The 13,732-nt window shown below is 44.3% G+C and overlaps 1 protein-coding gene across 1 annotated transcript; it reads right to left on the bottom strand.

Annotated features, from left to right (window-relative positions):
- Window positions 1-12,369: 12,369 nt before the first annotated feature.
- Window positions 12,370-13,506, bottom strand: LOC123084241 (uncharacterized). Its single transcript, XM_044505950.1, has 3 exons — window positions 12,996-13,506; window positions 12,829-12,890; window positions 12,370-12,744 (listed from the first exon to the last, which is right to left on the bottom strand). Exons 1-3 carry the CDS (start codon window positions 13,504-13,506, stop codon window positions 12,514-12,516), a joined length of 804 nt encoding a protein of 267 aa, XP_044361885.1. The 3' UTR covers window positions 12,370-12,513.
- Window positions 13,507-13,732: the final 226 nt, after the last annotated feature.

Raw genomic sequence — 13,732 nt, 5'->3', positions numbered from 1 at the left:
GCCTTTCCGATCTAGATATTCAGGGGCGACATTCACCAATCCGTAAAGATATCTGACCGGGAAGACCGGAACGTGTCAGCGGCCAGATCGAAGAGGTCGATGTTCGGCGGGAAGATACCATGGCGGACGAAGATTGCTAGGGCCAAACCACCACAACCACAATTGCAGCCGCATGTTGCCGAAGTAGCACCGCAGATCAACGCCATGAGGGCTGAGCCCATGACGTAGCCAACCTGCCATGCATCCGGCCAAGTTGGAGAACCACAACGTCATCCAATCCGGGTCGTGCCCAAATCTAGCAAACGCTGCAGCCCCAACCGCACACCCCGACGCAGCGGATGCCACGCCGCCGATAGCCGCCGCGCACGCCCCTCGAGCAGACGCCGCACTCAGCCGCCTGTCGCTAGAGACCCATGGTCCCAACACGCGCCGACATGCCTCCGGATCCGCTGCCCAACAGAGGCAAAGAGGCCGTCACGAGAGGAAGCTCCCCCCCCCCCCCCGGCACGCTCAGCTTAAAAAAGGCTGATCGCGGTCACTGATGCGTGGGTCCGAGGTTATTAATTAAGCTGACCAAGATGACTGGGGTAGTTGGATGGCCGCCAGGTGCGGACGCGGCGGACATCGAGAAGGTGTGCGAGGCATTCGCTACACATCCGCGCCGACGCATTTGTGGCCCAAATTTTTGCGGCAAATGCGTCGGCGCGGACGCGTTTTGGGTTTGGGTCGACGAGTTGGACCTCTATTTTTTTCCGCGCCGATCCAAAAGGACACATGCGGAAGATTTGGGTCGATGTGTTGTAGTTGCTCTAACCGCATACATTTCAAACTTTTTTTTCAATAAGTCGGATGAAATTTATGCAAATCAAATGAATTGCATTCAAGTTCTAATATAATTTACATAAATGGACGATCTTTCTCCCATTTTACTAAAAACTATTAAGAAACACTAAACCCTATATCGGATGATCACCTCGTAAGTGTGGTCGTCCTGTCCTGCCGCACCGCCTTCGACGTCTGTGCCATCGTCGTCGTCCTTCCAGTGGCGCAAGGATGTCGGACGGCCACGACAGCTTGTCTGGCGGCTGCCTAACGCTCGCGGAGGAGCCACTCTGACTCCTGCTGCACGATGCGAAGGGCCACCCTGGCCACAGCAGAAGGCGCTAATGGCACCTTGGCGGTGGCCTTGCCCCTCCCGGCATTGGCGGAGCGGTCGACTGCCTAGGCGGCGGCGACGCCTGGCGGCTGTCTCCGTGGTGGTGACGGAGTGGTCGAGTGCCCACGCCACGGCGAGGTCTGGATCATTGCGGACCGGTGCCATGTCTGTCTTGGCGAACACGGAGCGGCGACTGGCACTGCGTCGGTCGTACCTCGCCTGTTGCTGCGGCGCCGCGCTCGGCCTCAGTTACCATGGTCCGAGAGCCGGAGGCACCGCCGTTACCGCCACGCATTTATACACACTTTTCCATCTAACCCGTACAAAGAGTTGTCAGAGCTGCCAGAGGTGGAGGATCTAGAGAAGATGGGTCGTCCACAAGATCAAATCGGCAAACAGTAAGCTCGTCGGCTTTGACCAAATGTATATGGCAAAATATTAACATCCACAATTTCTTTTTGCGAGGAACATCTACAATATTGAAGTTATACAATATAAAAATTAAATCCACAATCCATTGTATCGTGAATATTAATAATTTTTTTCTATAAAAGTGGTCAAGCATTACGAAGTTGTACTTCAAAAAGAAATCTTATTTGCAAAGTGCGAAGGACAGGAGAGAGTATTTACAAATTACAATGCACACTTACACGTGGATGCGGTATGAATACATTTTATCTGACTCCCGGCCAAGAAAAATGTCGTGTCCATCATATTCTTCTTCTAATGATGTGATCCCGTTATCAATGACATCCAATGCCCATGGTCAGGAAATCATAATCATCTATTGATCAACGAGCTAGTCAACTAGAGGCTCACTAGGGACATATTGTGGTCTATGTATTCACACATGTATTACGGTTTCTAATTAATACAATTATAGCATGAACAATACACAATTATCGTGAACAAGGAAATATAATAATAACCATTTTATTATTGCCTCTAGGGCATATTTCCAACTCATAATTATTTAACTACTCATTGATCTTCACTTATATTTTTTTGGAGTAGTTTGTCATTTACTGGTGTGTTTCACTTATATCCTATAAGTAAATGGTTGAATGAGTTGAATGTCATAAATCTGAAATTATATATGCTTCATATGCTTATGCCATGGGGAGTAATGACTTTACATATAAAAAGTAGAGGTGGTAAATTTATTGAAGGTTAGAAAACATTGTATTGGTTACTTGAACAATTCATGAAAGAATATTCAAGGAAGAGAGATTTCACATATAAATATACTATCATGGACATCTTTTGTAATTGTGAGCACTCATTAAAATATGACATGCTAAAAGGTTGATGTTGGACAAGGAAGACAACATAATGGGTTATGTTTTCCTATATCTGATAAGTTATATCGTCTTGGATCATCCAACATGTTGCGCTTGCCTTTTTCCCTCATGCTAGCCAAATTCTTTGCACTAAGTAGAGATACTACTTGTGCTTCCAAATATCCCTTAAACTAGTTTTGCCATGAGAGCCCACCACACCTACCTATGAATTGAGTAAGATCCTTCAAGTAAGTTGTCATTGGTGCATGCAATAAAAATTGCTCTCTAAATATGTATGACTTATTAGTGTGAAGAAAATAAGCTTTATACGATATTGTTATGGAAGAAATAAAAGTGACAGACAGCATAATAAAGGTCCATATCACAAGTGGCAATATAAAGTGACGTTCTTTTGCATTAAAATTTTGTGCATCCAATCGTAAAAGCGCATGACAACCTCTGCTTCCCTCAGCGAAGGGCCTATCTTTTACTATTATCTTCTACCCTTATACAAGAGTCATGGTGATCAACACCTTTCCTTTTTACATTTTTTCCTTTGACAAGCACTTTGTGTTGGGGTGATGCGGATATATATATCCACTTGGATGTAGGCGTTCATAAATTATTATTGTAGACATTATCCTTCAGGTAAAAGGTTGGGAGGCGAAACTATAAGCCCCTATCTTTCTCTGTGTTCGATTAAAACTTTGAACCCATAAATATCACGTGAGTGTTAGCAATTGTGAAAGATTAAATGATAGTTGAGTATGTGAAGTTTTGCTAAATCAAAGCTCTGACATAGACCCTTCCTGAAAATAAGATGAATTGCAATTGTTTGATGACTGAGAATGAAGTTTGCTAGTATTCAAGAAAGTTTATGGTCTATGCTTTCACATGTGAATAGCTTGTTACTTGATCATGAAAGGTCTTATGAGATGAGCTACTATTATAATATATAATGATGCTAGAAAAGATGACTGAAATAATCATTGATCAAACTTGTGCACCTGCTAGCATTCATACTACATAAATTCTTTTTTTTATCATTTACCTACTCAAGGACGAGCAGGAATTAAGCTTGGGGATGCTGATACGTCTCCAACGTATCTATAATTTATGAAGCATTCATGCTATTATATTATCTATTTTGGATGTTTGATGGCTTTATTAAACACTTTTATATTATTTTTGGGACTAACCTATTAACCGGAGGCCCAGCCCATATTGCTGTTTTTGCCTATTTCAGTGTTTCCAAGAAAAGGAATATCAAACAGAGTCCAAATGGAATGAAATTTTCGGGAGAGTTATTTTTGGAATGGAAGCAATCCAGGAGACTTGGAGTTGAAGTCAGGGAAGCTTTGAGGTGGCCACGAGGCAGGGAGGCGCGCCCTACCCGCCTGGGCGCGACCCCCACCCTCGTGGGCCCCTCGTGGCTCCCCTGGCCGACTTCTTTCGCCTATATATGTCCATAAACCCTAAGGCCAGACCTTGGGTTTTCACCGTGGGTATCGAGACTCGGTACTTGAGGAGCACCACCAAAATTGCGAACTTCCAGTGCCGCCGCCCCCGCTTGCCAAGGCCACTGTTGCAATCCATCAAACACCTAGCACACAGTCTTCATCGCATCCAGTACACCTTTCCGCCAACGCTTCAAGACCTCCAATCGCAGCCGCCATGACTTTCTCCACCTCTATCAACGCCTTGGGAATCTTTGCTTAGACATGACCCACGCCTTCGATGATAAAGCGAAGCTTCATGTCCCGCCCTTTTGAAGCCGTGTTGGCTGATAATATAGGCATGCACTGGAGCCTTTCCGATCTAGATATTCAGGGGCGATATTCACCAATCCGTAAAGATATCTGACGGGGAAGACCGGAACGTGTCAGCGGCTAGATCGAAGAGGTCGATGTTCGGCGGGAAGATACCATGACGGACGAAGATTGCTAGGGCCAAACCACCACAACCACAATTGCCGCCGCAATAGCCGAAGTAGCACCGCAGATCAACGCCATGAGGTCTGAGCCCATGACGTAGCCAAGCTGCCATGCATCCGGCCAAGTTGGAGAACCACAACGTCATCCAATCCGGGTCGTGCCCAAATCTAGCAAACGCTGCAGCCCCAACCGCACACCCCCACGCAGTGGATGCCATGCCGCCGATAGCCGCCGCGCACGCCCCTCGAGCGGACGCCGCACTCAGCCGCCTGTCGCTGGAGACCCATGGTCCCAACACGCGCCGACATGCCTCCGGATCCGCTGCCCAACAGAGGCAAAGAGGCCGTCACGAGAGGAAGCCCCCGCCGCCACCGTCGGCCGCACAGGCTTTGCCCGGCGGCGTCCTCTGGCCACGGCGGCGGCGGCGGGGAGGAGGAAGGCCCGACTGGGCTAGGGTTGATGGAGGCGCCCGAGTCGCCCAGGGCCAAGGCGACGCGTGGCCAAGCGGACATAAAAGAATGCTTCCATCAACGCTGACTATGAGGCTATCTGGAAGTGGTGCAGATCAGGATACTACACTACTGCTTCGACATACAAAAAAAAGAAAGAGTATTTACAAATTACAATGCACACTTACACGCGGATGCGGTATAAATACATTTTATCTGACTCGCGGCCAAGAAAAATGTCGAGGTGCCCCGGTCTCTGGGGACAAACACCTCAAACCAACCCACGGGTACTGACCACCAGTACAGAAAGCTTGTCCCAAAATGGCTAATTTTTCCATTTTCAGAAACATCCTTATTTGCCAACCCATCCATTAAGAACCATACCAGAAGATTCAACGTGTGAGGTGGCATGATGCTCACGTGCATTTCGGATTCAGAACAGAGCACGGCAGGAGTAGGGGGTCACTGTTATCGGTCTTTTGCAATGCACTGACGCGTGTTAAAATGATAATCGCAAACAAAAAAAGGGTAAGATGAATGAGTGCACTTGAACCAGAGTTGTACAAAATTAGAACTAGTAGTTGTTATTAATTCAAGATCTCCGGGAAGATACTAAGATGGAGAACATGGCCACATTATTACATACATACATCATCAGATAATTAGTGCTTGCTCGCACAAATTGAAGGGCTGTACACCACCTTTCAGCACTGCAACCATCTTCGCCTCGCCTGCTCGCCCTGTCGCTAAACATTATACTATGTTTCAGAAGACACGTACGGGCCTGCGCACACGGTTTATTGGGCCATGGCTAATCAAGTGTCTAATTAGTGGAAGGAGGTGTTCTTGAGGTGCTCCGGCGCGTCCTCGAAGGAGTGCTTCCTGGCCATGGACAGGATGGCCTTGTCGGCGACGATGAAGTAGGCCATCCCGGCGACGGTGGAGATGATGAGCGCCTGCCCGGTTGGGTTTAGGTGCGCCCTCGCCCACGGCAGCATCCTCACGCTCGCAAGCTGCAGAAAGGCACGGAAGAACACGGTGAGATGATTGTTCGTCCTTGCAACTAGTGCCGGCTGAGCAATGTGTACTTACGGTGGGGACTGCGGCAGCGACCTTGGCTCCGGCCATGGCAGCCTCTGCAGTTACGGATCAAGTTTTAGCACAGACAGTACACAAAGCTGCAATGTGCCCTGGAGGACCGGCGGGACATCGTATCGTTTTGTTTACCTTTGGAGCAGCGGTTGGCGGCGGCGAGCCTCTGGTCGAGGTAGGCGGGGGTCACCGTAGACATCCTGGGAGAGAGCTTGGTGCCGAAGGAAGTGAACTAGTAGCTAGTGAAGCTGAGATCAGTAGTACTGTGAGTTGGATGAGATGAGATGGATGGACAGCTGAGGATCTCCGACTGGATTTATAGGTTGCACATAGACTTAAATTAGATAAGCATGCAACATATTACAAAAGAACCCAACAGTAAGTAGAAATTATAGCCCAGGCAAGAAACTTTGCAAATAGGACCCCAACGGATGAAACTAAAAAGCAATCAAGTCTTTGGCGCCTGCTTCGATCCTGGCCCGGATCCATTGCCGGGGGAAAAGACCATTTCAATATATGACTTTGGTATTCATGCAAAACAAAACAGTGTGCATCCCTGAATTAACAAAAAAAAAAGCCTGGCAATAGTAGTTGGTTTCTACTAATTGGTGATATACTCCTTTACCCAATAAATGCTTTAAAAAAATTATGTTCTCTACGAAAATAAAGCATGTCGCCATGACACGGATGATCTTGACACAATGTACGGCCAACGGAATGATAAAACAGATATTCCCAAAGGCACACACTGCAGACTCATGAGGTCAACGTGTATGCTTGGTTACTCTTTTTTCTTAAATCAATGCAGCAAAATAATCTAGTTTTCAAAAGAACTAAAGTAAACATAATCTTAAGTCTCTTTGCGGTATATTCCGAACAAAATATATAATAATCTCCTCCCATTTTATTAAGTAAGTAACTAGTACAATAACCTCTTGAAAGTAGCATCACAAATATTCAGGATTACATAACACATGAACCACATATATCAATTATATGTTGAGCTTACTACTTGGGGGAAAATAAAACCACACATCAAGATACAATGGATGGTGCGGGTGAATTGGCCAATCCACTACCGAACCCGCAACAATAGATGTTCCTAGGGCAGCACACTGGATTGTACCCCACCGGTCTAGCAGCTGCATGTGCTACCGGTGTTGCCATCATCATGAGCAAGCAGACTTGCGCCATGAGAAAAACAATGATCACTTCGAAGATGCCGTTGTTCGCCATTGCCTAAGAACACAGAACAACAGAAAATATATAATTATGCAATAGTCTGTCAACCAGTATATTTTTGTGGTCATGAGGGGCACCGTCTAGTCGCCTTATATAGATGTGGTGGCAACAAGGTTATCCCTATCCAATTAATGTCATTAATTAAAATGTTTCATTTTTCTTTGGGTAAAAGTTATCTTTCTTCAAATAAATGGCAAATAGTTCCTCTATCCCTAAATATAAGACTTTCTAGAGATTTCACTACAAACAACATACGGATGTATATAGACATAGTTTAGAGTGTAGATTCACTCATTTTGCTCCGTTGTAGTCCATATTAAAATCTCTAAAAATATTATATTTAGGAACAGAGGGATTAAATCCTATGAAATTTCATTACTAGTCTACCGAGAAATCATCAATAGCCACGGTCATGTTGTCTTATAGATAGGGCTTACTCCCCTAATTTCATAATAGAGTGCATATTATTTTTGATTGATTACACTTTGTTCTAGTTTATAGGAAGGAAATATTAACATGTATGATAGCGATCAATATCCCCAAACCCATCATGAAAAAAAGTTCATATTATACTTTTGGGAAGAATCGGTTTGTGCCACTGCCAATGTTGTATATTCGAGTCCTGCCACTCAATTTTCCATATTTCGGTCCGGGCACTAACGATTGTGAAAAAAATTGGTGTATGAAACTGCATGTAATCTCCATCGGTTGCCATCAACTTTGCGTTGTTTCATTCCATTTTGGACCCATCACTTCACCACATCAACTGCAGCCACGAAAAGACTCGATTAACCCTTTCGGGTGATGTGCGGGTCAAATATTGCACCATAATTTCCATTTCCACTCCGACATGGGCCCACCAATATTGGCGACAAGACCCTTTGAGTGTCCGTCAATGTGGGGGCCCGCCATTGGGGCCACAATTCCCATTTTGCCCCTCTAATTCGTGTCTTTCTCCACTGCGGGCTCACCTGCAGTGCTCTATACTGACACGTCCCTAAATTTTGGTTGTTAGACCCTCCTTTTCACCACCACCTCGAGTCTTGTCCTCCCACTGATCTGTCACCGCCTTGTTGCTTCCACGGCCTCCATTCGCCCGGATCTCGGCGGCATGGTACGGCGGCCCTGGAGCCTGGTGAAGGTGTCATTTCTCCCATTGGGTAAAGAAATCAACCATTGTCTTGTGTTGTTTTGTGATTCTCCTTTTGTGTTGCGAATAGCGTGGTCATGCTATGCTACTTTGCGTAGGTTGGTGCCACCCAGCAGCTCCATAAAGTTATTGAAGATTCGGCATGGGTGTCACACCGATCGCCTGCCCGCTGGCAGCTTGACAATTAGTGACATTGTGGCTGATGACCGACGAGACCTCGCTTAGTGCAAAGGTGCTTAAGGTTGTATATTTCTCACAATGCTCACTCCTGGAAGCTGAGTTGGGATCCCACCCCTCGCAGATATGGTGGGTAGTGCTTGATGGGAGGGACATCGTTGCACAAGGAGTAGTCCGGAGAATTGGTAATGGGGCTTCGACATATATCTAGCAGCATAACTGGATTCCACGTGATAACTTCAAAAGGCCGATCACTTCACTTGTTCCTAATCCGCCAGAGAGGGTGTCGGACCTGATTGATGCTACTTCGGCTCAATGGAGAGAAGATCTGGTTCGGTCTGTCTTTACTCCTTTTGATGCTGCAGAGATACTCAAGATACCACTGTGCACGAGGAACATAATAGATTTTTGGGCCTGGCATGAAGAGAGACGGGGAGTTTTCACGGTGCGTTCTGCTTACCGTATGATACTGAGAACAAAGATAAGCAGGGAAGGATGGCTTCATGAGGAGCAAGGAACTTCAAATGTATAGGAAAGTAAGCAGTGGAGTGCAATCTGGCACATACAGGTACCCTCGAAGCTGCGGATGTTCGTTTGGCGTCTAGCTAGGCAGTCGATGCCTACATGTGAGGTCCTTCATCACCGAAACATGGCCGACGAAAATACATGCCACTTGTGCGGAGCAACAGACACTTGGAGACATGCGCTGTTGAATTTCTCGATGTCGAGGAGCATCTGGGCTTTAGCTCCCGATGATTTTGTTGAAAAGGTGGTAAGCTGCCAACATGATAACCCGAAGCAGTGGCTGTTTGCTCTTCACGATATGCTTCGGTCTGAAGAGTTCACTCGCCTGGTGGTTACAGCATGGGCGATATGGAGTGCAAGGAGGAAGGCGATCTATGAGGACATTTTCCAGTCTCCATATTCCACGAACGGCTTCATCATGAGTTACTTGTCAGAGCTGCAGCAGATCAATAAGAGGTCACCACGGCTTGTTACTACGTCTATGCCGAGACCAAAATGTTGGCAACCTCCGGTACAAGGATGTGCCAAAGTTAATGTGGATGCAGCGCTGTCGACAGGAGGCACGTATGGTGTGGTAGCAGCTGTGTGCAGGGACCAAAACGGCCTGTTTCTTGGAGCTTCGGTCGTGGGTTTCCGGCAAATCAATGATCCCCAAACACTCGAATCCCTTGCTATAAGGGAAGCACTAGCCTTGGCGGACGACTTATACGTTCAAAGAATTCATGTGGGCTCCGACTGCAAGACGGTGGTAGAAGATATACAGAGGGGTACTTCAGCTTCATATGGTGCGGTGATACATGAAATTATAGAACATTCTGCTAGTTTTTAGTTTTGCAAAATAGGTCACGAATTTAGGAGCTCAAACTTTGAGGCTCACAACGTAGCGAAGCATGCTTTATCTCTCGGGGGTGGCCGCCATGTCTGGTTAGGTCATCCTGGAGATCTTTCTTTCGTTCTTGTAAACATTGTGACGGATCAATAAAGGCTTTGCGAGGTTGTCTTAAAAAAAAGATGTCCCAACTTTATACTAAAGTTAGTATAAAGTTGAGTCATCTATTTTGGAACGGAGGGAGTATTTGCATGCAATGATTAGTGGTTATATGTGCAATCTCACACATGTATATTTACTTTGATATATGTGCAATCTCACCGATGAATAACACTCTCACATATATATTTTTTATACATACACATACATGGAAAATGTATTATTACTATGCAAAATTGAGCATAATATAGTGAGGTTTCCGCAAAAAAAAGTGTTTTCTAAAAAGTAATGGGTTAGTGACATCGGCATCCTTACAAAAGAAATGAAAAGAAAACTAAAAATGAAATAAAAACTTAGAAAATGAAGTTTTCTAATAGAAGAACGAATTTGTAGCATTGGTATAATCTTCCCAAAAAAACAAAACGATATCAAAATAATGAAATTTTCTAGGAAAGTACAAAACACTTTCAAAACTTGCACACAATTTGCACTGAGATTGCACTTTTTCAAATATGCAAAGATAAACATATAATAGTGCAATTTTCGCATTCTATTATAATTTACACAAAGCGTAACTGAAATAATCTATTTATTGAAGAAGAAAGAAAATAAAAGAAACTTGCGCACAACTTTACACTCAAGTTGCACTTTATCGTAATATGCAAAAATAATCATATAATCATGAAATTTGGGCACACATTATATATTATTTGTATGTATATAATTACACTCAGCCCATAACAAACAAAAATATAACCAATAAAGAAAAAAAAACAAAAAAACTTTCAAAACTTGCACACAATTTGTAGTGGTATTGCACTTTCTAAAATATGCAAAGAATAAGCATATAATAGTGCATTTTTCGCATTCTACTATAATTTACACATAGTGTAACTGAAATAATACATTTTTAAGAAGAAAGAAAATAAAAACAATTGTGCATAACTATGCATCAAAATTGCACTTTATTGTACTAAACAAAAATAATAAAATAATCATGAAATTTTGGTAGTATTATATAGTATTTATATGTATATAATTACACTCAGCCAGAAACCCACAAAAAAATAAAAAAAAACCAATAGAAGAAAGAAAAGAAGAAAAAAATGCATAAACAAAGAAAACAAAAGTTTAAAATGAGAAATTTGCACACCATTTACGGAGAAATTGCACTTTTTAATAATATGCCAGAATAAGTATATAGTATTAGAATTCTCACAAAAAGAAAATTTCTTAAGAAGGAATGAACTAGTGACATTGGGATTAGCATTAAAAAAAGAAAATGAAACAAACACTAAATCAAAAACAAAATAACTATGTTTTGTAAAAAAAATGAATTACTGATTTTGGCATTACCCTTCAGAAAAAAATATGAAATAATTACTACAACAAAGTCAAAATAATGAAGTTTTCTAAGTAAGAATGAGTTAGTTGCATTGATATTACCCTTTGAGAAGAAATAAATTACAAAATAACCAAACAATAACAAAATTTACACACAATATATACAAACCATTGTGCTTTCAACAATATACATATGGTAGTGGAATTTTCACAGAAAATACAATTGTAAGAAATACGCACATAATTGTGCATTTTTCATAGAATTACAATTTATACACATATTATGAATTACTTATGTGTATATATTTTGTATTCACCCAACACCCAAAATATACCCATAAAAACCGACAGAAAAAACAGAAGCAAATACACACATAAGCAACCTAATAAGAAAACACGTAACGGGCTTCAGCCCAACAAGAAATCGACTTACTCAAAATAGGGGTCAATCAAAAAACATCCAGCCCAATACAGGACAGCACACACAACAGGATAAAAAAACAACTAGCACGCATCTTGGAGCAGCAATCAACGGTTAAAAAATCGACTGACCCAAAATGTAAAAGTCAGTCAGCTGAGATGTAGCTAAAGTGAACGATCCGCCATTTATTGGTAGTACAAAATAATTTTGTTGACTTAGTATTTATTATGTGAAGTATCTTCCATAAATATTTTGAATTTTTCTCTCTATGGCCGGCAATCTGCCCCACTTTATGGACAGCCGAAAAAAAAAGCTCAACGTGGTCGCGCCTAGGTGATTTTGGACCAAATTGAACTCGGATCTCAAGTTCATGGGCTAGTTGTTTGGATTTGTTTCAAGTTACCTCGCAGGTTTATGTACCTCTAGTGTAAACAAACGACCAACATTTTAGGATCTTAACGTGTCGGGGCGCCTGAATTCTCTCCTGTGAGAGTCACGGCCTCACGGCTAACCCTGTGACCCATCTTCTTCGTCGAAATCTGAAGCCTGTCGTACATCGCTTATCTGAAACCAGGATCGAGCCCTCAGTTTTATCCAGTACACAGATCACAGATGTAAAGCATGTGCATACATTTCGGCGGCAGATATTCATGCCGCAGCAGTTTCTTGGGACACTGACAGACAACGGTGCATGCGTTTTTTCTAGAATACGCACAACGGCAAGCGTGCGTATCATACTTTAGCAGGACAGTAGCTCAAGGCCTGAAGAATGCCGGTGGACGGGGACGAGCGGCGGCAGCGCCAGCGAAGGAGGTGTCCTTGAGGTGGTCGGGGGCGCTCTCGTACGAGTGCCTCCTCGCCAGCGAGAGGATGGTCTTGTCGGCGGCGACGAAGTATGCCATCCCGGCGACGGTGCAGACAATGAGGGCCTGGCCGGTGGGGTTCAGGTTCGCCTTGGCCCACGGCAGCATCCTCACGCTCGCCAGCTGCACGTACGATTAACAGTTCAGTTATGAAAACCAGAGTCCAACTTGCATGAAAATCAACAAATCCCAGACGGAGGAGCTCACCGTTGGGACCGCAGACGCGACGGTGGCGACGGCTGCAGCCTTTGCTCCGGCGAGCGTCGCCTCTGGGAAACATTAGGAAAAGAAATGCATTGCTAGTGTCAGACTATGGTTACACAACTTGGCTGAACTGAACTCTGAAGAAGTGGATCCTACTGGTTGCTACGTACCTCTGGAGCAGCGTTTGGCGAGGGCGAGCTTGTTCTCGAGGTGGGCGCGGGTGACGGTGGCCGTCGACGACATCTTCGCCGTGGTCTTGTGCTGAAACGGCTCAGCACAAGGAGTGCGATCGAGCGAGATGAGATGAGATGGGCTGGCTGGCTGTCTGTTGCTTGATGTTTCCAGGACGTGGAGTTGAGCCGTGTATTTGTAGCGGGCAAAAAGGTGGCGGCCACGCACGGTTTTGGGTGCAAACCGCGGATGCTCCGCTCGTTTGGACTTGGAGTGTTGAACTGAGTTGGTGGGCAGAGCACGCTTTCCGGAAGCGGCATCCAAAACTGTGGTTTGGATGATGTTTGTTTGTTGCAGGGCATTCCTCCGTTGCTCCCTCCCTCGTCTTTCTTTCTGTACCCACCAAACTAAAGCTAGCAAGAAAAGGGAGATCTCGATCCATCTAAAGTTAGGCACAACAGTGCTGATAGATACTACGGAGGGAGTAGATAATTTTGCTACACGAGGCATTTGTCCTTCTTGTAAGATAAAAGAAACGAAAAAGAAAATTAAAAACACACAAGTATTTCAAAAATAAAAACAAACATTAATTAAACGTTAAAGCCGGCCACGAAGACTGACGAGAGTCCACACTTACATTAATTAAACATTAAAAAAAGTAAACTACGAGGTGGCGCGTTGCCCTTTGGCGTCCTCGTTGTCAACGTCGGGGCCGGTGAGGTCGATCAGCGTCGGC

Source organism: Triticum aestivum, chromosome 4A, assembly GCF_018294505.1.
Source record: "Triticum aestivum cultivar Chinese Spring chromosome 4A, IWGSC CS RefSeq v2.1, whole genome shotgun sequence".
Taxonomy (NCBI): Eukaryota; Viridiplantae; Streptophyta; class Magnoliopsida; order Poales; family Poaceae; genus Triticum; species Triticum aestivum.
This window is presented reverse-complemented; position numbering and strand designations above follow the sequence as displayed.